The sequence below is a fragment of the Gallus gallus genome, chromosome 18 (genome assembly GCF_016699485.2).
Source record: "Gallus gallus isolate bGalGal1 chromosome 18, bGalGal1.mat.broiler.GRCg7b, whole genome shotgun sequence".
NCBI lineage: Eukaryota > Metazoa > Chordata > Aves > Galliformes > Phasianidae > Gallus > Gallus gallus.
The window spans coordinates 2,079,713-2,105,562 of NC_052549.1; the positions used below are offsets into that span (position 1 = coordinate 2,079,713).

Below are 25,850 nucleotides of genomic sequence, written 5' to 3' on the forward strand. Positions count from 1 at the left end.
GACACCCTTGTCCTGAACATATTTGGAGAGATTCCCCTTCCGCAGAGTTTCCCATGTCATCTGATGGTGCTGAGTACACCCCTTCTCAACTGCATGGTATGAAGAAGTGCTGGTACGGAAGAACCAGAATGAGAGCAAGAGAAGAAAGGGCCCGTGCCTACCTGCATGGCAGTCAGTACAAACTGGCTGCTTGCCCACCTAAGCAGTCAGAAACCTCCAATCTGACATCTCCTGCAGTTGCTTTGCTCAACTGCATTTTGGGATGAAAGCCAACCAACTCCTTCCATCTGACTTTCAGAAGGCTTTCCAGTACCCACCGGCACTGGAGATAGCGGTCCAAGCTGAAATGTTATGGCAACCACAAATGCTACAGGCCATCAGCATCACTGTCACAGGCACTGCCCACACCTTTTTCTGACACATCAGAGGACTGTGGACAATGCAGAAGCAATGCCACCAGTTTCTCTGCCCCTTGTGCCAAACACAGCGCCTGCCTCCATGGAAAACCCAAGCTCCTCTCTTTACATTGCTTGCCAATGTCCGATGTTTTCCAAGCCCCTGGAAACTACTGACCTTACTCCTATCCCTCCCCGTTCCTGTCTATGTTTGCTGGCCATCTGCTGAACAAAGGAATGGCACCAACCTTCACAGCAGATGTCAGGAGAGGTACCAAGGCCAAGGAGAGAACACTGGGGAAACACGACCAGAGCTGTCCTTCCAACAGCCCTAAAGGTGCGACTGTGATGGTGACACTAAAAATGCCAATAGATAGCAAGATGAGAGGGATCTTCTGTAATCTCAGCCTCATCATACTTTACCTGTTACTCACAATAGCAAACGGAACTAACAGGAGGTCTGTGTGGGCTAGAGGAACGTTCCTGTCTACAGACAGCACTGTAGCTCATACTAATTAGGCGGTGCACAGCTGGAGAAGTGTGCTCTGACCCAAGCAATCTGTAGGCACGGCTTTCAGCTTTCCTTATCTGCAAAGCACTCCCACCACCGAAACAGCAGCACCGTGTGAAAGCCAGGAAGAGAAATGTCAGCCGCAGGAAGGGTGGAGGGAAGCAGAGATGAACCACTCTCTGCTATCCCAAAAGGACTTCAGCAGGATTCTCAGAGGCAAGAATGTCTGGGGGGAAGCCCTTCAGACACCCGGGACCACCAAGAAGAAATGCCTTTTCCTTCTAACTAACACCTGAGGAAAGTGGCAGCTGTAAGGCAGCAGGCTGAAGCCTTGAAAGCCATCATCCTTACCAGAAGAGAATGGTCCCCATGGTAATACTCCCCATGTTTAGGACAAAGATCCCTACTTACTCTCCTTCCCTTTCTAAAAGCATCACTTAGACCTGAGTCCTTCTGTCTCAAATCTCAGCGGAGCAATGCAGACCACACTTAACACCAGCCCTCCCGCCCCACTGCAGAGCTCTGATTGCTCTAAAACCACCTGAGTGAGGACTCCTCCACGTGTCTGCCTTGGTCTTAAGCTCCCCTTTGGGCACCTGCAATGGATGGAGGCAGAGGGAGGTGGGCACTGCTCCACAACTGCCCCAGGAAGAACCAGGCAGCGCCAGCACATCGTGCACCATGACCATGCCCTCAAAGCACTGCTCACACTGCTTTGCATGGACTCTGTTGCCTTGGGCACAGGCCACCTCCATTTGTCACTGTCACCACCATCATTCTGTTCAGTGACACCAAACGAGGCTGAGGACAAAATAAAGCTATGGTTTATTTAGCAAGACTTAAGGGTACTCTTCCAGTCATAGGTTTGGAAACACGAGTTCCAAGCAAAACAAATATAAAGCTCAGTCTCAGCCTATATGTAAGAGCTATAGCCCTTTCTGGTTGCTTAACCTCTCTTATCCTGGAGACCTGAGACAAAGTACAGCCAGCAGTGCAGATGCTTCAGACCCCACTACAGCTGTGGTTTTCTTAAGTCAATTTATAGCACCAGCGAGCACTGCTTTCTTTGGGTCCTACTACTACATGCTATTGTCTCTCTCTCCATCCTCAGCTTTTTCTCATTCTCTCCTTTTTTTAAAAAAATATCTTATTTTCAAAAAGCAAGGATGGACAGTGAGCCCTCTTTTACTGCCATGCTGGGGCTTAACAGCTCTCTTCTAATTTAACATGCTATAACCCAATCTTGTTCTCCAACTTTTCCTTCTCCCCCAGCCTTAAAGATTTCAGAATTCACTCATACAGTTTTCTGATTCACACAATAATCTGAGTAATCAAGTACAGTTATGATGGAGCATTGCCCTATTCTGCAAATGAAACAGTATAAAAAAGCATTAACTGTATAGCTGTTTTATGAGCTCGTGATCTTTTGTAAGTGATTAGCTCTCTGTCTCCGCTGATATATGAGAACATGTTAATAATGGGCAAAACTGAGCCAGGAACAAGTTCTTTTTGAGCAAACTACAGGAGCAAGATTTCCCTTCCCAGCTTGGCCAGGGCTCAGGGGGACAGTGATTCCAAGTGGCTCTCCCAGGCACATGAGATCAGTGGCCCCTCCAGCTGCCAGTGGCTGTGGCAGACTGGGCTGGAAGCAAAGTCCCTCTCCTCCCCACCTGGATTTGTGAATATCTGTGCCAGTATCCCACTGATGTACCCATTCTCTGATCCTTGCATCTTTGGGTGCCTCTTAAGCCCTAAGAGCATCCACTGAAGCCAGCGACAGACACCAGAGAGGAGCACTGCAATAAACCATTTCCCTTTCAAACCTTCCCATTTCCCTTTTTTCAGCCTTGGCAGTGCATAAATGTGACATAATTCAGGCTTCCAGTATCTAGCTGGAAGCAAGGAATTTCATCTGCATCTCTGCCTTCCCTGACCAATGCCTGCTCTGCCACTGGAGTCAATGGGAAGAGACAAGGTGTTTGCCTCCTCACAAGGTTTGTGTCAGAGCTGCTCTCCAGAGCAGCCTCTACCTGTTCCCTGGCCACAAACCCTCACTTCTTGTGTTTCTCTCCTTGGGCAGAAGCACACGGCCTCTCACGAGCCAGCAGATTTGCAAAAGCACCTTCCTCCTGCAGACAATTCAGCTCATGTTCCATTCTCCAGCCCAACATTTCATTTCACATGTATAATTCCTCGGCATAAAAAAATTACAGAGTTCACTGGCCTCTAAGCAAAAACTGGAAAGAAAAGAAATCCTTCTGTCTTCTCAGGGAAATTATTTTGTTCCCAGCAGCAAAGGAGCCTTCCAGAGAAGACAGTCACCTGGTTCTGTCTCTGTAGGGTGATGCACAATGCAGCCCAACCCTTCCAACAGTCACTGCAATGAGGCCATGGGAGCAGTCGGTGCCCCCAGCCATGGCCCTTCCTGCACAGAGGGGAGCACACTGAGCCCTGCAGGTCACAGAGCAGCCCTGCTCCCCCAGAAGGGACCATCAGCAGAAGCCCCCTGATCGCTGGGTGACACGGGCTGGGAGATGCCATCCAGAAACTTCTGTGGGAAGCCGAATAGCTTGTGACTGAATGAGGGCATATCTTTGAGGCACACATCCAGTTGCAGCTGAGAGATGGGAAGTGATAGGAAGCCTACCACATCCCACTTAACGAAGATGGTCAGCAACCACCGAGGCATTGTTCTGACAATTATCAATACATAAAGCATTAAACAAATCAGAGCCACTTCTTTACCTAAGAGGCAAGCATCCTGCTCCATGGGGGAAATCAAGGCACTGAACAGAGTGGTTTGCCCAAGTTCACCCAGCAGTAGAACCCAGAAAAAACATCTGTGTGTCTTAACCCCCAGGCCAGTGCTCCCGGAGGACCTCAAGCCACTGTCCTTCAGCCACTGGGACACCACCAGGGTCACCTCCCACACTGTGCTCTTGGCACACGCCTGTGGTTCACCCAAATGGAAGAGATGGGCCCCATTATGTGGATGTCTCCCTTCTCAGCTGCTGCACGTGGAGAGGCCAATTATGCTTTACAGCACGTGTGTTTGGCTGGAAATACACAGTGTTCTGAGCTTATTACAAGCATTTTGGTACGAGCTGAATTCATACCTCGCTGATTCGGAATTTTTAAGACGCCCAGAGAGAACAGCTACCCTGCTCAGCAAAAACCTTACAGAATCATCACCAAGAATCCTTGCACAGCTCCACTCTATCTGATCGCCTTGGAAAACCGTTTATAATCCTAATTTTGGGTTTCAAACTCTGCTGTAGTCAAGTGTGGTGTCCTGCTGACTCCTAACAAAGCATGGGCACAAGCAGCTCGGGAGGGAGAGCAGAACACAGCACTTACCTGCATTGCTCTTGGAGGTGCGCACAGGGGTGTAATGGTTTTTGGAAGATGTCCGGACTGGAGTGTTTTCTTTGGGGGAGGTATCTATGGCCGAGATAGTTTCTCTTTCACAGTGTGCTATTGGGATTGGTCCCTGCTGCCTTAAGATGTCAGCCAGAGCCCTGAGGAGAGAGAGGGAAAAAAAAAACATATTTTCACAAAACGGGCGGAATGGCATTCAGCATCTTCACTTCCAGAGCTGCTGCATGAAACCCGCAGTGCTCCCATTTCTACCACAAGCAGAAAAAAAGCAACAAAACAACAACAAAATCTGTCCTAAAAGCTCAGATTCTTTGTGTGTGTGAATGTCTGCCGCATGAAGTTACAGGGAGAATGGTTTTAAACCGAGACAGGGAAGGCTTAGGTTGGATATTAGGAGGAAGTTTTTCACCCAGAGGGTGGTGACGCACTGAACAGGTTGCCCAAGGAGGCTGTGGATGCCCCATCCCTGGAGGCATTCAAGGCCAGGCTGGATGTGGCTCTGGGCAGCCTGGTCTGCTGGTTGGCGACCCTGCACATAGCAGGAGGGTTGGAATGAGATGATCATTGTGGTTCTTTTCAACCCAGGCCATTCTAGGATTCTGATTCTATGATTTACTTGGTTATTGTTGGTCTAAGACTGAATCACACAACAAGTCCAGTCCCCACACTCCATACATGCAGTCCCCACACTCCATAAATCCTCACTTTTCCTGCTAGGACCTCAATACACAACAGTGATGAGGGTGGGCTTCTCAGAGTACAACAAGCAGTCCATAAGAAAAGAACTAAAAACATTTTCATGGGTTAACGTCAACACAGCTATTCTCCCATCATTAGCTATTTGTCCATTAGAGACTCCTTTAATGGTTCTAAGGTCTGCTATTCCCCAAGAAAAGAAATGTCACAGAACTCAGCAGCATCCAGCATTTTCCCCTGGGATGAGTGGACACTCAAAGATTTTTTCCTCCACAAATATCACAGACACATTGGAACAACTATAGCATGAAATACACTGATTTTTCCAGTGCAACCACAAGCCATCTCTTGAGCCACAGGGAAAGGGGAAGGGGTGGCTTGTGTGGATTTTAAGGGATGGGCATTTGAAAATGATGGCGTTCGAAAGGTTCCTTTCTCTTGGCAGAGGGAATCTGCCTAATGTCACCTCAGGTACCAAGAAATGAGAAATCCCTTCACTGCATATTGATGAGAATGATGGTGCCGTTGCTCATACCTTCTATCATTCCTTAGATGCCATATTTTTGGTCTTTTATGTGAGAAATAGCGTAGTGCCTGAGTCCATTCCATTTTCCAAATCATTTCCCTTACAGGCTGCCATCCTTGTATGTAATGAATTGCAACACTAAGGTGCACTACCAAAGGAACTCCTGGAAGATCTCAGAGGCTTGAGAGGAGGAGAGCATCAGTACACAACCACCTTCTGCAGAATAAGAATACTTTTTATCCTTATTTGATTATTTCCTGTTTGTAGAGAGAGCAGACACAGAGGCTGCAACCAACTGCATGATGTGTATATGTGCATACATCCTTACACGTAGGGATTAAAGAGGGGCATCAGAGCACAGAGCTCAGCACCCAGTATGTCCCTTTGGAGACAATGCTTTCTCTAAAGATGGCAGGCTGGCAGAACTGAACCCTCAGTACACATCCCCAAGAAATATTAAGCATCAGGTGTCCATCTGATGGTATCGGCAGGACAGAAAAGCAAAGAATAATTTTTCAATCCCATGGATGGTATTAGGACCATTATTTACTGGCCCATAGCAGCTTGGGCTCATTCTGAGCACTTGTGAAAGACTCTTAGTGTCAAGAGTGCAATCACTCAGAGCACAGAAAAAGATGAGAGCACAGATAACACTAAAATCCCACTTAGCTTCATACAACACAGCCAGCTGGGCAAAAGGGTTGGGTAACTCAGATGGGGCTGTGCAAGGTGAGGAATGCAGAGATAGGGCAGAAAACTCCGAGATGTGGGAAGTGGAGCTGGACGTACCAGTGGGATGGAGATGGCAGAGCACAGACCAGTCCTCCCTGGAGCTGAGCTTGTTTATAATCTGACGAGGACAGGCTAAGAGAGGATCCACATCCCACTAATGGGTGCAGCGGAGCAAACAGAACCGGACTGCTCTTGGAGGTGTCACAGCAAAAGGATGAGGGGAGCAGCACAAGTTGCAGGAAGGGCTGAAGGACCTCCAGAGACCCCTTCTGACCTCATCCCGTGATGAGTTCACACTGCACACTGTTGGTCACCACGTCTCTCCTAGTCTGTCCTTTCTCCTAGTCCTATGCCTCCCTGAAAGGGGGTTGATATAGTCCCGAGAACAGAGCTTTCCTGCCTCCTGTAAGCACGGCTTGCTTCCCTTCATTGAAAATAACTGAAGTAATTAATGGGAATATGTTCTGGTCAGACTGGAGCCAGCCATCCTTTTGGTCACTGTCTACCTGAAAGCTGAACCCAGAGCAGGCTGCCCTCCACGAGAGCCAAAGCACATGTCTGGGTAATACCTCCGCTTGTGAGCCGCTCCTGACAGAGCCATGCTGGGTTACAGGCAAGGTCTGAGCCCACCGTTCCTCACCACCAGCACCAGTAACGGTGCTATGCCCCAAGCACACTGGTCAGGACACAGCTGGATGTCCTCAGTGCTCACTTTGTCCTCTTCTTTAATGTCTGTGGAGAAAAAAGTCCCGCTCAGAAGCAGCAGAACAGGTGGAGGTCAAAGTTAAACTTGGATCAAGCTGGCCAGTTCCTTGTCAACTCAATCACACCTCTGTGTGTGACCCAGTTTAGTTCCATTCAGCACAGAGGGCTGATCCCCACACCAATGGAAGGTCCGTCACACCTCACTGAGGAAAGCTGTGGTCAAGTTAAGCCTTCCAGATGCAGCTACTCTAATCATCCACTGAAAAAGCTTCAAGCGGGGTTAACACTCCCTTGAAACATTTGGGTCTTGCATGTGCAGCCATTCAGGTGCAATTAGTCTCACTGATGTCACAGCATCCTACACACCTGCACCCAGCCGAGGCACTCCAGACGTCTCTCTGTGATGACGCAGCTCTTATCTCAGGAAAACAAACCTCTCTCACCAGGATGTGCTACCTGTGGCAACAGAGGGAGCAGCCAGAGCTGCGTAACTGCACCATCATATCCCGAGATAACCATTTCTGACAGCCTTTCCATTAACGTCATTTAAGTGAGAGTGCTAACGCTTCTTTCCAGGTAAAGCCAGCACAGGGGTAATGACATTGGGTGGACTGGCAGTGTGGGAGCAGAGCTATGATGATGACAGGCTGTCCCAGGTAGTGGGTATGGCAGCAGGGAAGGTGTCACCTAACTCCAAGGGGTAGCCTAAGGGAGCTCCTTGGAGAGGATCACAGTGGGATGAACACGACGACCCCGGGGTGAAGAAGTAGTTGTGACCATTTTAGAAGAGGAGAAGAAAAAGGCTTGTTGTAAATACAGTGGGATAAATGAGATGGAAGCAGGAGAGTGGCAAGGCTGGGTGTTAGGTGGGATCCTGGTGCCGAAAGATGCAACCAACAGAATTATTTGCTGAAGGGATGACTCAAGGGTGATGTAAGGTGGGAGGGAGGCAACAGCAAGGGGTGATGGAAAACCAGAACAGAACAAGGAGAAAGTGAGCAGAGGATGATAAAATGGGGAAACAGAGAGGAACGAACCACAGTGAAGAACAGATAGGGCATGATCTGCTGGGCTTCAATCTTGGTCTTAGCATGGAGATGTGGGGAGGGGCTGGAGGGGCCTCTTTGTTCAATAAGGCAGTAAATAACCAGCAAAGGTTCTGCAGGATAAGGGATGTGAGCCTTCCTCTCTGCTCAGTGCTGATGAGACAGAGCTGTGGGGCTGCATGCAGTGCTGGGCTCCCTGTGGGCATCCCAGAGGGAAGGGTCACAGGAGTGATTTGGGGCTTAAAGCACTGTGTATGGAGGAGAGGCTGAGCGAGCTGGGGCTCAGCCTGGAGAAGGCTCTATGGGATCTCCTCAGTGTGCACCAATGCCTGAAGGGAGCACAGTGGTGACCAATGACAGGACAAGAGGTAAAGGGCACAAACTGAAACATAGGAAATTCCATTTATGCACAAGAAAACAATGTTTTGCACTTAGGGTGACAGAACACTTAGACAGGTTTCCTTCTTGTCGGTCTCCATCCGTAGTGATATTCAAAACCCAATGGGCCACTACTGCAGGCAGCCTGCATGGCTATGGACTTGACTACAGATCCCCAGAACTGCCTCCGTCTTCACCTATCCTGAGAAGGCTGTGCAGCCAAACCACGCTCTCCCATAGGACACAGCCCCAGGACACTACAAAGAAGTGGGCTCAAAACACAGCAGAGGGAATTCCCATCAGGAACCTGATCCTTCAGGACCATGAAACACTGATCCTGTTGTGGTCTCTCAGCTTGAGGTATGGCTGGGACCACAGCCCACAGCACCAGCCCAGTGCCCTCTCCACCAGCCAAGGATGCTCCACTCAGATAAGCACATCCCTCCTATCTCTGGCTGCCTGACAGCTTTCCGTAGGATATATCTATAGTAATACAGAACATCAGCATCAGCATCCCAGGGCTGGCAAAGACCATACAGGCAATGGGGAAGGAGCGTTTTTAATGGGATGTCTCCAGTCCATGTATAACCCTCTCCTTTCAGGATAGAGATAAAAAACAAAACAAAAACAAAAAAAATCAACAGGTCCTGCATAGACAGGGAGAAGTAAAAAGCTGAAATAGTGAGCAGTGTGTATTTTAAGAAGTGAGTTTGCCACACATTGGCATTTGCCACTGCAGTGAGCTCTGGCAGGCACCAGATAGAGCTGGTACTCCAAAAGGCAGGGTGTCTGACCAAAGACATACAGGGACAGAGAACACACACATTCACTGCAGTAGTCCATCCTCTTGGGGATCTGACTTCCTCACATGTGGGGTCAGGAGGGGGGGTGTTAGAAAACAGAGTGGCCTGTTCCAAGTCCCTGTGAGCTTGGGGAAGAGTAGAAAAAGAGTGACCAAATGGATCTGGCAGGGCACAATAAAAAGAGCAGCATCTGGCTGAGCTAAAAGCCTGCTAAAAGCATAGCAGTGATGGAGCTTGTGGCACAACTCCAAGCAACTTCAGCACGGCCAGGATTTCACTACAACTCCTTAAAACAATAGAGTGAGGTTAAAAATTCCCCTATGCCCTCTTACTAACCAGAGAGAAAGGCAATTCAGCCGTGAGAGGTGATTTATCCAGCGGTGAGCTGGCTCACCCCAAGGGACAGGAGAGCTCTGCTCTTAGCACCAGAAGCACGGGGCTGGATGTGATTCTCTCATACCAAATGCTGCTCTGAAGGTGCAGGGACTGGGCAGCAGCTGGAGGTGCCCAACACCAGAAGAGGTAACGATCCTGCAGTGAGAAATGGAAACGTCTGCAACTTCAGAGCAGGGTTTCTGGGGAGGAACTCTGGAAATGGCCATTGCAGTAATGCTAGGGACACACCGGGGTGCCTGAGTATGCATGTGTGTGTGTGTGTGTGTGTGTATGGGAATGGGTGAACGCACTAGTTAAAAAGGAAAAAGGACGAAGCATGAGGACACCCTTCTAAGCACGAAGCAATTGTGTTCCCACAGCCAGCAAAACCGAGGAAATTTTCTTTCTTGAAAATAAATGCTGCAAGGAAAGGTCAGATGTCTTCCAAGAAAGAATTACCTATGAAGCTCCTGGAATTTAGTGCAGCTTTAGGAACAGATTTCACTGAAAACCATGGGCATAGTGAGGGATCCCTACCCAGGATGAGGCTGGAAGTGTTCCTGAACCACCCAGTGAAAATAAATAAAACAAGCACACAGGTGACATAACTATCTCATACGTATGGATGCATGTATGTGGAACTCACATTACAGCTGAAACAGACAGGGCATTGTAGGAGTTGTACCAAAACAAGAAAACAAATTGCACTATGAGCTCATCACATTAAGGTGCGGAGGAATCAACCTCAGGAAAACCAAGTTCTCATCTTTGGGACAGGTTCTTTATATCAAGGACAGTAGAGGACAGTCTTCTTTTAGGGAGAAACATTTTACTCAGAGGGTGCTGAGGCTCTGGAATTGGTTGCCCAGAGAGGCTGTGTGTGTCCCATCTCTGGAGGCATTCAAGGCCAGGTTGGATGGGCAGTATGGTCCAGAGGGAGGCAACCCTGTCCATGCCAAGGTGGTTGGAACTACATGATCTCTAAGGTCTCCTCCAGCCTGAGCCATTCTATGATTCTATGGTTCTATGAGTTGCCAGCAGTGCTTAGGCTGAGCATATTAATCAAGCAGTTTACATATCTAATATACACACTGATTAAGGCTCTAATTCTTGCTGTGACGTGGGAAAGGAATTTGCTAAAATCACTGAACAGTGGGAAACATGAATACCTTCGGAAATCAGCACATCGCGTCTAAAGAGAGATTTTCATGCAAAGATTTCCTCCTTAAAAAGTAAAAGCTAAAGCTTCTCAAGTCATACTTGCCAGAAGAATTACCCTGAGCAGAACCACAGCGTGGTTGGGTTGGAAGGGACCTTAAAGCCTTCCACCCCCCGTGCTGTGTGCTGGCTGCCCCCCAACCAGCTCAGGCTGCACAGAGCCCATCCGTGGCCTCGGGCACCTCCAGAGATGGGGCACCCAAAGGGCAACAAGAGGACAGGACAGCAGGGAGGGGCTCAGCCCAGGGCAGGGAGCAGCAGCCCATCGGAGCCCCCAGCACCGCACCCAGCGCTCCGGCAGCGCTCCGGCTGCCACCTGCTGTACGCGGGAGCCCTGGCAGCGAGCACGGGCACAGGGAGTACGGAGAGCACGGAGTACCGGGAAGGCACCGAGCGCTCGTCCTGGTTGGGGAAAGAGGAGGAATTAGGAAGAGCAGGTCCTTCAGAACCATGAAAAGCTGCAGGGGTTGCGCTCAGAGCTCAGCTGGTGCGGCTTTCCAGTGCGCTATGTATGGCTCTGTGCTTGTGTGCCTGAGTGCACAGAGACAGCAAGAGCAGCTGGGGGATATGTATTACTTTGTAAAGCACATGAGTGCCCACAGAAGCAGACTCATGCACAAGGTATCTTTTGCACCGAAGCCTGTGCTGCAGGTACAATTACAGTGCTTTACACTAACTGATGCAAAATCTGCTTTCTCCAAAGAGCTCTACTGCTGCAACAAAGGAGATCGGGCAAGGGCTAAACTACAACAAAATATTTGTTGTGAAAGAGTTCTAGGCTTATCTGCCTGGGTAATGAGACATTTGAGACCTCTGCACAATACGGAGCACCCAGATCTAAGGAACACAGATTGCCCATGTGAGTAGGGGCAAAAGCAGGCATAAAAACAGCACGATCTTGTTTTCCTGATAAGGTTCAGATCTTCTTATGTGAAACAGAAGTTTTAAAAGGCCTCTGATCTCCAAAGGCACAGAGATCAACTGGTAGTTAAGGATATGAGACGAAAAGAAAACAGAAGTTCAGAGCTGGGCTGGAATCCCTTGACACCTTTGTAATGGAGGGCTGCTAACAGAGCAAGTTAATTAGAAAGCAGAAAAATATCAAATGTGTGCAAGTGGAGACGCTGAAACGATTCGGCGAAGGGAGAGCAGTTTGTGTGCACAGCCTCTTAGTGGGAGAAGTTCAAAAAGAAAGGAAAAGACTGAGGAGCAGCCAGAATCTGTGCTGTCACCAAAGGCAGAGGTTGTGCAAAACAGACTGAGTGGGAAGCACAGCAAAACTCCCAAAAAACAAAGTGTGATCAGAGCTTCGGACTGAGCCCAGGATGTGGGACTGAAGCAAATTTGTCCTGGTGTGCGCACACAAATACACACCCTGCTGTAGGTGGGCCTGCTGGGAGTGGGAGATTCATCACAGCAAAGCAGGACAGGGCTCAGGGCTGTCCCGGTCTGGGAGTCTAAAGCTGTGTTGGTGGGAAACAGAATAACCACTCGTGGGCAAATGATCTGAGGCAACACAACACTCAGAAACAACCAGGGATAAATGATAGGAAGCAGGGCAAGGAGCAGCTGAAAGCCATGTGAGTGTTGGGTGAATGAGACAGAGTGGAGTAAAAATAAGCAGAGCGTAAAAATAAAACAGCAGAAAGAAAACAATGGTGGAATCTGAGAAAGAAAATCTGCATGGACCCCATGGCCAGGTGTGCTCTCACAGCACTCCCCCCACCCCGGAGAGTTACAGAGTTGGATTGTTTGGCCCAAGCAATGCACAGCAGCAGAGAGAAGAGCTGAATGAGCTGGCTGTGATCATGGCTCACATAACCACATCAGGAGGCGGGTGGTGGTGACCCCCACCTTCGTGCAGAGAGCTGAAACCACCTGCCCTCCTGTGAGCCCCCCAGAAGCCATGGGGTGCAGGAGATGTGCTGAGTTCAGCCTGAAGGAAGGGAAAACCTCCTGTGCTTTAAGCCAGCATGGTGCAGAACTCTGCACGCGGCATCCCTGGGGCTGCGGACAAACAGCTCCGCTGCCTCCAGTTCCTGTTGAAATTCAGAGAATGGCAAGGAACGGATCAGTTTCATTGGGGCCCTACTTGGGAAAAGGATGTTCATTTATAAAGACAGCCCCTGTTGTTATTCACAGAGCAGAGGATGCGCGGGCAGGGACTGAAGAGGAGCACAAATACCATCCCTCTTCGCAGCACAAAGCCGCCCCAGCAGCGGGGCACCGCGAGGCGCTCCGAGCAGAAGGCACCTGTGTCCCTTCTCCCTTCCAACAGCCAAAACATTCATTGCGCACACACCATGCTTGGACAGAGCCTTTTAGCAGAGTACAGAGGTCATCTGCTGGGAAAAATCCCGGCGCTGCTTCTCACAGCTCAGCAAGAACAGCTGGGCTCCCACCGCCGCCCCAGGGCCGCCGCTGCCACCACCTCTCCCTGGTGATGAGCAAAGGCTCCGGCTGCCCGTGCAGCAAGCGAGAAGCAGCATTTCCAACCCGAGCTGCAAACTATAAACAGCTTTCTAATTTGTGCATCCCTAACTGAGCAATGAGTGCAACGGTTCCCGCTGCTAAGAGCTAAATAGGGGTCAAGGAGTGATACTACGAGCAGTGAATTATTTATGGACTGTGGCATGGGGATTTAGGGTCGTGACCACCGGCAGAAAATATTCTGGGTCATCCCTCCTCGCTGCTGAAGAACATAACCAGCTTTGAAAACAAATAGCTGGTATTCCTCCTTTGCTGCCAAAGATTCTCTAACTCCTTTTCGTGCGGAGAATAAAGCCAACACACGGCTCACTTAAGAAACGCTTGAGCAAACTGATGAAAACAAACCGTCCTCACAAAAGCAATCAGATGAAAGCAGAGGCGAAACGCTGCTAGGTGTGACTCTCAGAAATCAGCCCATCTCTACCTGGAGCCCAGCGTGCAGCAGTTCTGCCTGCCTAACTCCAGACCAAGATCCAGGCAAGAGGCAGTCACATACGGCCGGGCTGAAAGATCTTCTAATCATTACAAAATCAGCTGGGTATAAAATATTACAAGTGCTTTTTGTAGAATATGAATATTTTAGCTCCTGTTTTTCAAAGCACTTCCACTGACTGCTCTCATAAACGAACCCAAGCACCAGTAACTGGCACTGCTCAGCCCAGCATCACAGCAGTGCCTCTGCTTGAAAGGTGCGTGGTGATGCTTGAAAACAAGCCCCGATTTTCAGCTCTGAAATGCACATCATATCGCAGAGCACAGTCGGCCTTTCATTTCACATGAGAGTGACAGCTCTCCTGTGAATTTGTAAACTCTCCCTTCTATCAAAAGGCAGAAAATGAGCCCGCCCTCCATCAAAATGTTCCTTCTAACCGAGTTAATAAGGATTTTCTGTAAGAGCTGGATGAGAAAGGTAGCAGAGAAACAGCATCTACACGCAGTGCTGCTAACCGACCGTTTATGAGGGAATACAGTTTCAAGCAGGATCCTCACTGCTCACACTGACATGTAGGAGATGGCTCAGTGTTCCCTGGGTGTAGGATACCACTCACGATGGGTTGTTTCGAGGACAGCAATGTTTAAACTGGTGTTCTTTACCCGCAGGTTTTGGTGAGATGCACACGGAGATTTAGCACACGTGCCATTACTACAGTGAATTTTTCTGATGCTACACTTAACTCCAATTGACACAGCCTCAAATAGATATAAATATCTGACTACATTCTGCTCCCTCCCTGTTACTCAGCAGCAGTTCTCTGAGGCAAACAAAGACAAACCACTCCACTCCACATATTTACATTCTGCTTAGAGTGCAGATAGCACAGTTCCTCAGACAGATGCAGATCCTGTCTGCTGGAGATGCACTTCATAATATTTAAGCCATCGTGTGATGTTGATCAAGTTCAGGTAACAGAGCTCTGAAAGGTATAATCTTTTACCAGCTACCATATTATAGAAGTCAATCAATTCCTTAAAATGCACTGAAAGTCAAGCTTTCCAAGCACTCAATCTGCCATTCATACTTCTACACACAGGTGAATCATTTCACCAGAACTTATCTAAATAAAGAAAAGCAAGCATCAAAGAAATGAAAACATCAGGAATAATTCAGACAAGTCTGGCAACACTGTCTGTGATTTCAAAGGGCGTAGGATCCAACCCTGTAACACTCTGGAGCTACGGCAAAAGTAACACATGGACCGCCAAGTCAGCTTTCCAAATGCAGTTGCCTTGAAGCCAAACGAGCTGGACAGTTGAGGAACTAGCTCTTAGTTTGGGAAATATTACAAAGAGCCTATTTTCTGACTGAGCTGCTTCCAGGACTCTCCACTGTACAGACACAAGCGACCTAAGAGATATTACAATATTGCTAACACTGCAAAGTTATTGTCTTTCAGAGATGGGCTTTGCAGTGGAACGCATGAGACAGACCCTCACTCAGCGACTGTAAAGCAGCATTACTTTTTGGCACTTCTGTGCGTGTAGTGTTATACAGGGAGGAGTCTGAATAAAGCACATCTTCCCAAATAAATAAAAACTGCGTCATTCACCTCTTTTCCTGTGTAAAAAGATAAAATCCTTCCCCTCAGACTCGGTCAACCCCATCTGAAGTTCAATCTCAAAAATGCTGTCCAGGGTTTTACTGGTACTGATGAAAATTTCTTAATTAAAATAACTTCTGTGAAGTATCTGGAAGATGTAAGAGCTTCTCCCACTCATGTGCTCACAGCTGTTCTTACAAAGAAGCTCCTCACTAATTTGTATGTTCAAAATGGGAACCTCTTGCAATCCCAGCACACAAGAAGTACACATAATTTGAAGGGACTTTTCACCAAATATAAGCACGATCTGAGAGTGTGCATGCATTTATCCAAAAGGAGGAGTACTATGGAAGCCTGAGCTTTTGCTTTTAAACAGGATTTCCTTTGACACATCAGAAGTGCTTTCTCGTTAAAACAGCGATGTGTAAAACCACTGAGACAAGGATTTCAAACTGCTTCCCTAGCATCCAGCCAGAAAGGACTACGAGCTTCAGTTATCTGCATTTAGAAGGGGAAAGAGAGAAAAAAAAGGAAAGAAAAGGAAACCAACACTGCTTTCTCCAATACCCCTCAGGATTATAAGGCAAAAAGACACCTTCCTGCGGGACACACAGCAGTTTCCTTCGCACTTTTTAAACTTCTCCCTGGCTGCTCCAGAGAGTGCCCCAGGCCGGGTGGGATCCGTGTGTGGTCCGGGCTGCCCCGCGGGGGGAGCGCGGCGTGGAGCCCCGGAGCTGTCCGCGGCCGTGGTGCTGAAAGCACGGCCTCACCTGCCCTATGCGCGGCGTGCAGCGGAGGGAAGAGGAAGGTGTTGACCCGGGAGGGGAGGGCTGAGAGGGGCAACAGGGTGGGGAGTAGCATGGGGGTGTTTCATGGGGCTGTGTTGTCCCTGGACAGACAGTGCAAGGGGGGAACCCTTGGATGGGTGGTGGAATTTAAAATCGTTTGATGGGTGCTGCAAGAATGGAATTCTTGGACGCAAAGGTGAAAACCCTTGGATGAGTGGTTCAAGGGGAGGATCTCTCAAAGTGGTTGTGCAGTGGAAGATCATTTCGACTCACGGTGTAAATGAGAAGCTCCTGGCCAGTGTAAAGAAGAAATGCCTGGAAGGGTGGTGCAAAGAGGAAACTCATCCAGACACTACAAAGCCTTGGGTGGGTAGTTCACAGGGCAGCCCCCTGGGCAGGAGTGCAGTGGGGGAACCCCTGGACATATGGTGCAAAAAGGGGAACATCTGGGCAGCCAGTTCAAAAGGGAAATGCCTGGACAGGTGGTGCAAAGAGGAAACTCTTTGTCGGGCTGCACGAATAGGAAGCCCTTGGAGGGCTGGTTGAAAGGAAGACTCGTGGGATGGGTAGTGCGCTGGGGGAACCCTTGGACAGAAACGGAAAGGGAAAGCTCATGGGCAATCAGAGCAACGGGGGAACTTCAGACAAGGGGGTGTCCCTAGACCGAAGGGGGAGGATCGCACCTGTGTATGTTCATCTCCCGCGGCGGGCGCCGCGCCTTGTCGTAGGCCACCTTAGCAAAGACACCGGCGATGAGCACAAAGGCGATGGCCCCGCACGAGATGTAGACGGTGGCGTTGGTGCTGTCCTTGTCTGGGTCGTACTTGTTGGCGTCCCCGTCGGCGCCGTTGCTGCCGTCGGCGGGCAGCGCGCCGCTGGCGGTGGTGGGGTGGGCCCACTCGGGGCTCTTGTAGTTGCGGCACAGGCTCTGGTTGAGCTTCTCGGCGCGCTTGTTGCAGCAGAAGCGGTAGAAGCAGGTGCCGCAGCAGTAGCGGAAGCCCGTAAGGCTGTTGTTGCACTCGAACTCCTTGTCCCACTGCCCGCTCACGTCGTAGTACCCCCAGCACGTCTCGTGCGCCGGTGCCGAGCTCCCGCCGCCGCCGCCGCCTCCGGGGGGCGTCTTGCCGCCCCCCGCGCCCTTCCCTCGCCCGGGCAGCGCCGTGGGGGCGGCCGCCCCCGGGCCCGCCAGCGTCTGGTTGAGGAGCTCCTTGCCCGGCTTGGGGGTCCGCCGCGGAGCCGCCGCCCCCTGGGTCCGGTTGCCCTTGGCGCGGGGGGGCCCGGCCGCCTGCGCGGCCGGCAGCAGGGCCAGGAGCTGCAGGGAGAGCAGGAGCAGCGGCAGCAGCAGGTGCCGCGGCCCCATAGCGGGGCGAGGCGGGGGCCGCGGGGCGGCCGGCGCGGGGTGGGGGGCGGCGGGCGGCGGCGCGGGGCTCAGCGGCCGCGGTGCTGCCCCATGGGGCGCGGGTCCCGTGCCGCGGGGATCCTCAGCGGCGGCAGCCCGGCGCCGGGCGCTTCATGCCGGCGAGCGGCGGAGCCCGGCAGAGCGCGGGTCGAGGCGGCGGAGTCCCGTGCCGGCCGGTGCTCCTCCGGCGAGGGGCTGCGAGAGACGGGGAGAGGGTCAGAGCGCGCCGCGCCCCGGGCACCCCGGCCCGCCCCCGCCTCCCGCCCCCCGCCCACGGCCTTACCATGCCGGAGCGGGACTGCAGCGCGGCCGCGGAGCAGGCGGGCTGCCCGCGCTCCTCGCGGAGGCGGGGGCGGAGCGGCGCGGAGCCGGGCGCGGAGCAGGGGCGGGCGCCGAGCAGAGCAGAGCCGCGCCGGGCGCTCCGGTAAGGCCCGCCCCCCGTCGCCGAGCCCGCTCCTTACATCACTCGGGGCCGGCGTCACCGCACGCGGGGCGCCGCTCCGCCGCCGGGCCGGCCCGGGCCGTGGTCCCCCGGAGCCCCCCGGCCCGCCCGGGGCAGCGCGCACCGCCCGTCGCCGCCTCCCCGTCCCGCCTGCCCGGCCGGCCCCGAAGGGCTGCGTGGGATGGAGCCCATAGGGCCCTATAGCGGAGCGCGGGGGGCGTGGTCCCCGCCGGTGTGTGCGGGATGTGGCGCGTGGGGTCACTGTCCCTATATTGCTGCTCAAGGCTTTGTTCCCTATAGTGATGCGTGGTGCCCGTAGGCATGGGATGTGCAGAGGATGTGGTCCCATTGGGACAGCCGGCTGTACAGACCCTATAGGGGTACCGGGGACAGCGGTGCCCACAGGGGCATGAGGGGAAGGGTGTATGGCAGCTGTAGCTGTACAGTCTGTGCAGTCACTCTAAGTGTGTAGGCACTGGACATGCGATTGTGTGTGAAGTTACAGTCTTCATAAGTGCATGCAGGGAATATGGTGATCCCTGTGGATTTTGAGGGCTATGAAGACCTTGTAGGTGTGTATCAGTATTAAGCACCCTGTGGATGTACGCTGGTTATGTTCCCTGTCAGTGGGATGTACGGTCCATGTGGATGATGTGAGTGACCTATAAATGTAGGCAGGCTTGGTGTGAGACTGTGCAGTCGGGTGTGAGATGCCACGGTTGATGGAGCCCATGTGTCTGAGCGGGGCAGCCAAGGAGCAGAGCTCCATTACCTCCTCCAGAGGTTTGTGTCCCAGGACAGTGGTCCCAATACAACACAGTGCTGGGCAAAGTCCTGGTGCTTCCCCCACGTCCCACTGCAAACTGAAGGAAAGCCTTTATAAACATTTCCCAAAGACGTGCAAGGCACTGCCAGCTGTAAGGACACACAGAGGACAGAGAGGAATCACAGCGTGGAGCAGCACGCAGGCAGAGAATAACAGTGAAGTTAGTTCAAGTTTGGGACAGCCGAGCACAGAGAGAGATGATGAATTGTGGACATGCAGAGAGGTTTTGGAGAAGCCAGGCGGAGAAAATACTGAGTTTAGATGAAGTCCCAGGATGCTCAAAGTGAGCTGTGCCACTAAAGATAATCTTGAAACCTGGAGCTGAAGCAGTAAGGCAGAAGCAACATCCAATTAAACTAGAGACTAGGGAGGGTCTCTAAGAAAATTTGGCTTATTAGTAACCTAAAAATAATATTGCTGTGTTGCCAGTGAAGAAACCAAATGGGAAGGGGTACAGGTTAGGCAAGTATCTAAGAGCAATGAGTCAGATCCCACAGGAAATACAGCTGGTAGTAGCAAATCCTTGTACTTGCTAATGGCTCTGTAGGAGCAGCGCAGGGGGTGAATGGTATTAGGTCTGAAGGACGCTTTCTTCTGAATATCTCTGCATGTGGCAAGTCAGGCAATGTTCACCTTTGGGTGGGAAAATCCAGAGGCAAATCGGAAGAAGCCAATTGGCTAAGGAACTGTAGATATGGAAGAAGGAGCCTTCACAGGGAGCCTCGGTGTTACTGCAATACATGGATATCATTCTCCTGGCTGTAGAAACTAAAGAATGTGCATGCATGACTGATAGTTTGCTGAGCTTCCAGGAAGAGGAGGATGACGTGTATCAAAAAGGAAAGACACAGGTGAATAAAGAAATGGTTATCTATCTAGGATTTGAGATTTTACAGGAGCAACTTTCTGTGTCATTAATACTTGTAAAGGACAGCTAAGTCATCAGGCAGCCCTGTTGTTGGTGCCGTGGGGAGGAAAGAGAGCAGGCCGTTCTTTCAACCTCTATGTCTTCAGCTCTTGTGTACGCCTGAATGCTCTGTGCTGCTTTTAGGTAGAGATATACTGACCAAGTTATAAGGCTGTGGAGGCCCAGGTCTTTGTCTTACAGGAATCATCTCTTGAATCTGAAGTACATGGAGAGGTAGAGAAGATGGTAAAGCCAATGCTGTGGGCTGCAGAAACCCAAGGATGATCAAGGTAAGCTGAACCAGTAACTACTTCTGAAGCTGAATGCTGATCCGGGTTGGATGGGCCCTGGACAGCCTGATCTGGTGGGTGGCAACCCTGCCCACAGCATGGAGGTTGGAGCTCGATGGTCTTTAAGATCCTCTCCAACCTAAGCCATTCTGTGATTCTATGATAATGCCCTGTGGCTGTGGGCAAGCAGTTGTCAGGGACATGGGGAGGGGAGGATGGAGCAGGGAGAGGGGGAGCGGTGCAGTGAGTGGGGATACCACCCCCAAAATCTCCTCTGCTGGATCTCTCAACAGTGAATCATTGCCTCAGGCTACATAGGTTTAAGTGCCCACAGCTCATGGTTGGACACACTTTGTGACACTCTGAGGAGAACCCATGGGTGATGAGGTTGGCAAGGCAAACTTTAGCTCTGCTATCTACATCTGCTCTGGTGCTGGGGATGACTGGGGAAGCATAGAATGGCTTGGGTTGGAAGGGACCTCAAAGATCTTCAGGTTCTCACCCTGAACTTCTTCACCTCCTTCCTCCACTCTGCAGCAGCCCCAGGAGGGCAGGGACATGCCCAGGTCTCAGTGGTGAACTGGCAGCTGGTTGAGCTGGTGTAACACATCCACCCTCCTGAACTCTGCCTCCTGTGAGCCCAGCTCATCTCCCTCCCTCTGGGGATGATGCTTTAGTTGTCTCACAAAGCCTTATCTGAAATGTTGCAAAGCAGATTCCTTCCTTCTCATCCTCCATGGAGGAAGCAGCAGGTTTGGCCAGTGTTGGGGGGCCATTTACAAACATTAGGGGCCTTCCAGCTCCCCAGCATGGCTTCATCAAAATCACCATGCTAAGGATCCTTAGCCCAGAGCTGCCTTGAAGCTCCATTCCCTGCCCCTTCTTTTCCAAGTCAGGTGCTTTGCAAGACTAGGATGCTCAAATCTTCCCCACATCTGACATCTTTCTGCTCTCTTGGGCAGGAACTGAGGTCTGCATAGAGGCCTTGCTTTAGAATCATGGAATCATAGAATGGCTTGGGTTGAAAAGGGCCACAATGCTCATTGGTTCCAACCCCCTGCTCTGTGCAGGGTCGCCAACCAGCAGACCAGGCTGCCCAGAGCCACATCCAGCCTGGCCTTGAATGCCTCCTGGGATGGGGCACCCACAGCCTCCTTGGGCAATCCCTCTAGGAAGGCGACTTACTGCTCCAGGGGAAAGCCAGCATCCTCACACTCGTGGGCAAGGCTCCCTGCCCGAGGCAGTCAGGAACTTGTTGAAGTCCTATCTTCTTGAGACATAGACTCTATTGACACTCCTCTGTCCTTATGCCAAGTGTTACAGTGACATAGAAATTGTCTTGTGAAACAACATCCCCTGGAGAAGAGCACCGAGCAGGAAGTATTCTGCCCTACAGAATATTTTGGGTCAGAAAATTACCTTTTTAGTGCACCTGGACAGAACTCCAGCACTGGCTGAGATTGAGCTCCACTTGCCATTGTGGTACTGCTTAGACCATACTGGATGGAGGCAATGAGACATCCAGGCACCCCTCCCTCCTCCTGCTCCGTTTATCCATGAGCATGCTAAAGGACAAAGCCTCCACAGATCTCCTTTATAACCCCATTGCCTCTCCCTTAGCCAAAATATCGGGATGGAAAGAGCTAAAGGTGTTGCAGAAGGATGGAATCAGTCCCTGAGGAGCAATATCTGATTTCTGGAACATTTCTGGGCTTGCAGCTGCATTGCTGCTGCAGAAGCAGGGGACAGCAGCTGAGATGCTCGCAGCAGAGCAGGACTGCCTTCCCACCTAGAAGTCACTACGAGATCTCCAGCGCTTTTATCTCACGTCCCATCCTCCCAGGCTGTTTTGATCAGTGTGCACGGTTCGGAGCTGTTGCCTTGTTTATCTGCTGTGCTGGGTGCTTTCATCTCTCTCCTGGAAACCCGGCGGCTGCCGGCAGTGAAGGGAAGTACAGTTTCAGTGCCTTCTGTTAAACTGTACCCAGATCTGCTCACCTTTCGCCTCCTTTCCCTGCCACCACTTGTCGGACTCTGATGACTTTGTGAGGAGTTTGTAATGAGTCTGATGTGCTCAAAAGCTGATTCTTCCCCGCCAGGGGATTAAATTGTGACCGTGAATCTTTATTAAAATGAGCTCGGCACTTTGAACCTAATTTTTTCTTCTAAAATTAATGTAGCTACAAAAAGCCAGTAACAGGAGTTTGGGGGATTGTTTCTATGAAGCTGTTTTTTTTTTTTTTTTTTTCCCCTTGCTTGACTCAATATAGGTTTGCTTTATGATTGTAGTGAGACAGGGAGTGGATCTTCGGTCCGTTTTAATTGGAGAGCTGCTCAGTTTCAGCTGCAGGAGAGACAGTGAATGGAAACCAGTCAAGGAAAGACGGAGAGAACAAAAGCAATATTGTGAGGGCTGGGGGCTCACAGGCACAGCATGGGCAGTGCCAGGTGGGACACACTCTTTCTGCAGCATCCTGAGGCAGGGACAGACTAGCTCAGAGAAGGGGCGATCCATCAACCTGTAGTCGTTGTTTTATTCCCTGGAGCCTGAGAGAAATCTGTGGTTTATATGGTTTTCTGCAGTTTGAGGAACGTTGCCTGTCTTTACCCATGGGAACATCTTGCTTCTCTTGCCATCCATTCACCCAACCGCTGTGGCAGTGGGTGCTGCAGGCTGTGATGCCACACACAGTGATGTCTGTGTCTGTCTGCAAAGCATTCCCAGCACTCACACTGTGCTTTCTGTCTCAGTGAGAGGTGAGGGAGCAGTGACTGCCAGGGCTGTTGGCAGATGTGCACGCAGTTCTCCAGACCCTGTGCATCCTCAGGTCCCAGCACCAGAGCTTTGGCTCAGCACTTTGTCGCTGCACTCACTTGGAATGTTCACATGGGCCGTCTGCAAGCACAGTGTGGTAAAACCTCTCAGCAAATGATTGATTCCTCATTAATCATCCAGGTTTGCTTACAGGGAAGGCTTCAGAAAATGCTCTTACGGCTGCACCTCTGCAAACCACAAGGTCCTGACGTGCACAAAAGCCAGCTGGGTGCTTTCCCATGGAAGAAGCTCTGGCACAGAGCTGACCAACCAGACCCCTAGATTGCTCCAGAAGTGCTCTGTGTCCTATATGGAACAGTGATAATGCCTGCACAGCTCACTAACACAAGGGCAGATTCCTCCTGCTCCTCCCAGCAGCTCTGTCAGCGTCCAACAGATCAGATTGTCCCACTGGAGCTGGCAGTTGTTCTTCCACTCATGCTCAATAACTGTCATCGCCAACCAGTCCAAGCCAGGAGAAACTGTCCAAGTCAGCAGAGAAGCAGATGGAAGGAACTGGACTCAACACATTGCAGACCTTGCATGGTCCCACCCATGGGTCAGATGCAGATGATAACTCAAAATGAGAGTCACTAACCCCAGTGCTGGTGATCATGGATCTCGGACAGCTTCCTCTCCTGGATGCTGTTCTGGCTGTAGAACTCTGAAAGCCTTGACTCCATACCTCCCAGGATACCACATGACAGTGCAGGGTCAGAAGAGCCTCACGGTGATGTGAACAGGCGTTTTTCTTTTCTCCGAGCATCACCTCCAAGGGTGGATCTTCAGCAGTGAGAGCTTTATCTGAATGTATTCATTTAATAGTAAAAGCCAGGGGGTAAAGTGCTGCAGAAAGGTGCACTTCCAGGTGGGGGGATTGTCTATGTTCTCCCAGACCTCATGTCCTCATAGACGTCTCTGGGATGCCACCTATTCCACCTATCTGGTCTCAGTTTGGAGGAAGCCAATGGGATAGGACGTGATGGGATGGGATAAGATGGTATAAGATAGGTTAAAAAACAGAGCAGTTGCTCAGCAGAAGTAGACCAGGCCATGGGTATTTTGGGACTAGGTGCTAAAATGGAGTCTGCAACTTGCCAAAACAATGGGATTCCTCTATTTGATGCCTAGCCTATCAGGCTTGCTTTGCAGTCACGACACAGAGACATGGGGAGGCTGTGCAGCAGATCTGCAGTAGCTCTGTAAGGAGATACTCAGGTCCTGGGAAAAATAAAGCCTGAAGTCATTTCAGTGGGTGTCACAGGGATGGTGACTGCTGGGGCTGTTCCCATCCTGCTGAGACCTGTGGCTGAGTCAGAGCCCAGAGGAAGAGACAGGGCAGGAATATTGGCCCCAAATCTGACTGGTGCACAGCTGCAGCACAGGCCTTGTGCTGGAAGGTTGCCTGTCCCCTTGCTGTGACCAGAGGCCATTCCTGCTGCCTGGTTCACAGCACAGAGCAGAGCCTCTGAGTCCTCCCCAGAGCCTCCTCGAGGTGTGCTGGGGAGGATTTGGGGCATGGAGCTGTCCTGGAGGGGTTTCCTCTGCTCCCACACTGCTGGTGGTGTGATGTGACCCATCTTTCATATGGAGGTCTGGCAAGGCTTCTCCTGAGGCCTTCTCATTGCTGTCTTTAAAGAGGGTAGCTGTAGCTCAGGAGAAGAGCCCATTGAATGCTCGATCCCCCTCTTTGCAGCCAGGCTGTCTGTAGGGGAGATCTGTGCATCAGGCATCAGGCGTGGCAGTGCCTTCAGGCAGCATGATACATCCTGCCCTTGTCTCTGTAAGTCCCTCTGTTTCTCTGTGCAGATGAATTTTACACCTTTTCTGAAATCCCCAGAGTTGAGCCCATTCTCCCCGGTTATCCATAGGCCAAGCAAGTGGCTGATAGTGAACAGAGCCTGAAGCACTCTGAGATCAGGATGTTTGCTAAGGCTTTGAGCGAGACCAAAGAAAGCCAAGCCCCAGGCTTGCAAAATTCAGAAAAGACAGAGGAATGGGAACACTGCTTGCATGGCAGGGCTGGATAACCAACACCCTGCAGGTGAGCAATGTCAAGTCACAGAGCACAGCTGCTCAGGCAGTGCCTCTACCACTACATCCCTGGGGCTAAATGGGAACCTCTGCTTTAAATCTTTGTGCTGCTGCCACTTCTGTTGGTTGCACAGCCACAAGCTGATACCAGGAGTGCCCCGCTGCTGTGGAATGAAAGGAAAGCTGCACTTGTGTTGTGTGTGGGTGTGTGCAGCATGGGCTTTTTTATTGGAAATTCCCTTGCTCTCCCCGCACGTTTTGCAGGGTATGTGCCCATGGAAATGAGCACAAATCATGGCTGTGTGATGCCAGGACGCTGTGGTGGTACTCCTGGGAATACCCCCATGGCTCAAGGGCATTTTTTGCCAAACTGTGTCTTACTCCAAAGTGACTGCACAGCAATGATGTGCTGAACAAACATAAAGAGCAGCAGGCATGGCTGCCCCGCTGCCGACAGCATGACCTGCACTGTCCTCAGCAGCCACCCAACCAGCATGGCATGAGAAGAGAGGGGTTGGAGAGACAAACCTGTTGGCAAGTGATGGAAACTGGAAGTCATGTGGAAAGGTGAAGGATTCATGAACTGTATGGCCAACAGCACAGCAGAGTCCTGGACATCAAGGAGAGGGAATTTCATAGAGTCGTAGAATCATAGAATTGCTAAGGTTGGAAAAGACCCACAGGATCATCCAGTCCAACCATTCACCCATCACCAGTGGTTCTCATTAAACCATGTCCCTCAACACAACATGCAAACGTTCCTTAATTTGGAGTCATAGCTGTGATGTCAGACTGCAGATGGGTGGAACTGGTCATGCCCCTCCAATAACAGGAGCATCCATGCCCTGCCTGGCTCCATGCTTAGTGTTCATGTGCAGAGGGTCTTACACTGCTCTCCCCTGCCCAGCCCCCAGCTGCAGCAGGTTGGGGTCAATCTGCACTCACTATACATGACTGCAGGCAGGCATAACATGCAATGGAGACTTATTTCCAGGGCTGGAAGGCCAAAATCCCGAGGCTCTGGAACAGTCACTCAGCAGCTGCTTGTTTCCCGCTG

The 25,850-nt window shown here is 51.0% G+C and overlaps 2 protein-coding genes across 4 annotated transcripts in view; both read right to left on the minus strand.

The window, feature by feature from the left end:
- The window catches only part of SHISA6 (shisa family member 6), a 222,315-nt gene extending 204,875 nt beyond the window's left edge, over positions 1-17,440 (minus strand). For all 3 annotated transcript variants that reach the window (XM_025141681.2, XM_015295241.3, XM_025141680.2), the window contains exons 1-2: positions 16,764-17,440; positions 4,264-4,424 (exon numbers count right to left, since the gene is read on the minus strand). In XM_025141681.2, the coding sequence (XP_024997449.1) occupies positions 4,264-4,424; positions 16,764-17,440 (838 nt within the window). The remainder of the gene's footprint in view (positions 1-4,263; positions 4,425-16,763) is intronic.
- A 20-nt stretch (positions 17,441-17,460) lies between these two features.
- On the minus strand, positions 17,461-18,113 carry LOC124417291 (collagen alpha-1(I) chain-like). The gene is made up of 3 exons (XM_046902084.1): positions 18,002-18,113; positions 17,763-17,935; positions 17,461-17,674 (listed from the first exon to the last, which is right to left on the minus strand). The coding sequence occupies exons 1-3, from the start codon at positions 18,111-18,113 to the stop codon at positions 17,591-17,593; spliced, it is 369 nt and encodes a 122-aa protein (XP_046758040.1). The 3' UTR covers positions 17,461-17,590.
- Positions 18,114-25,850: the final 7,737 nt, after the last annotated feature.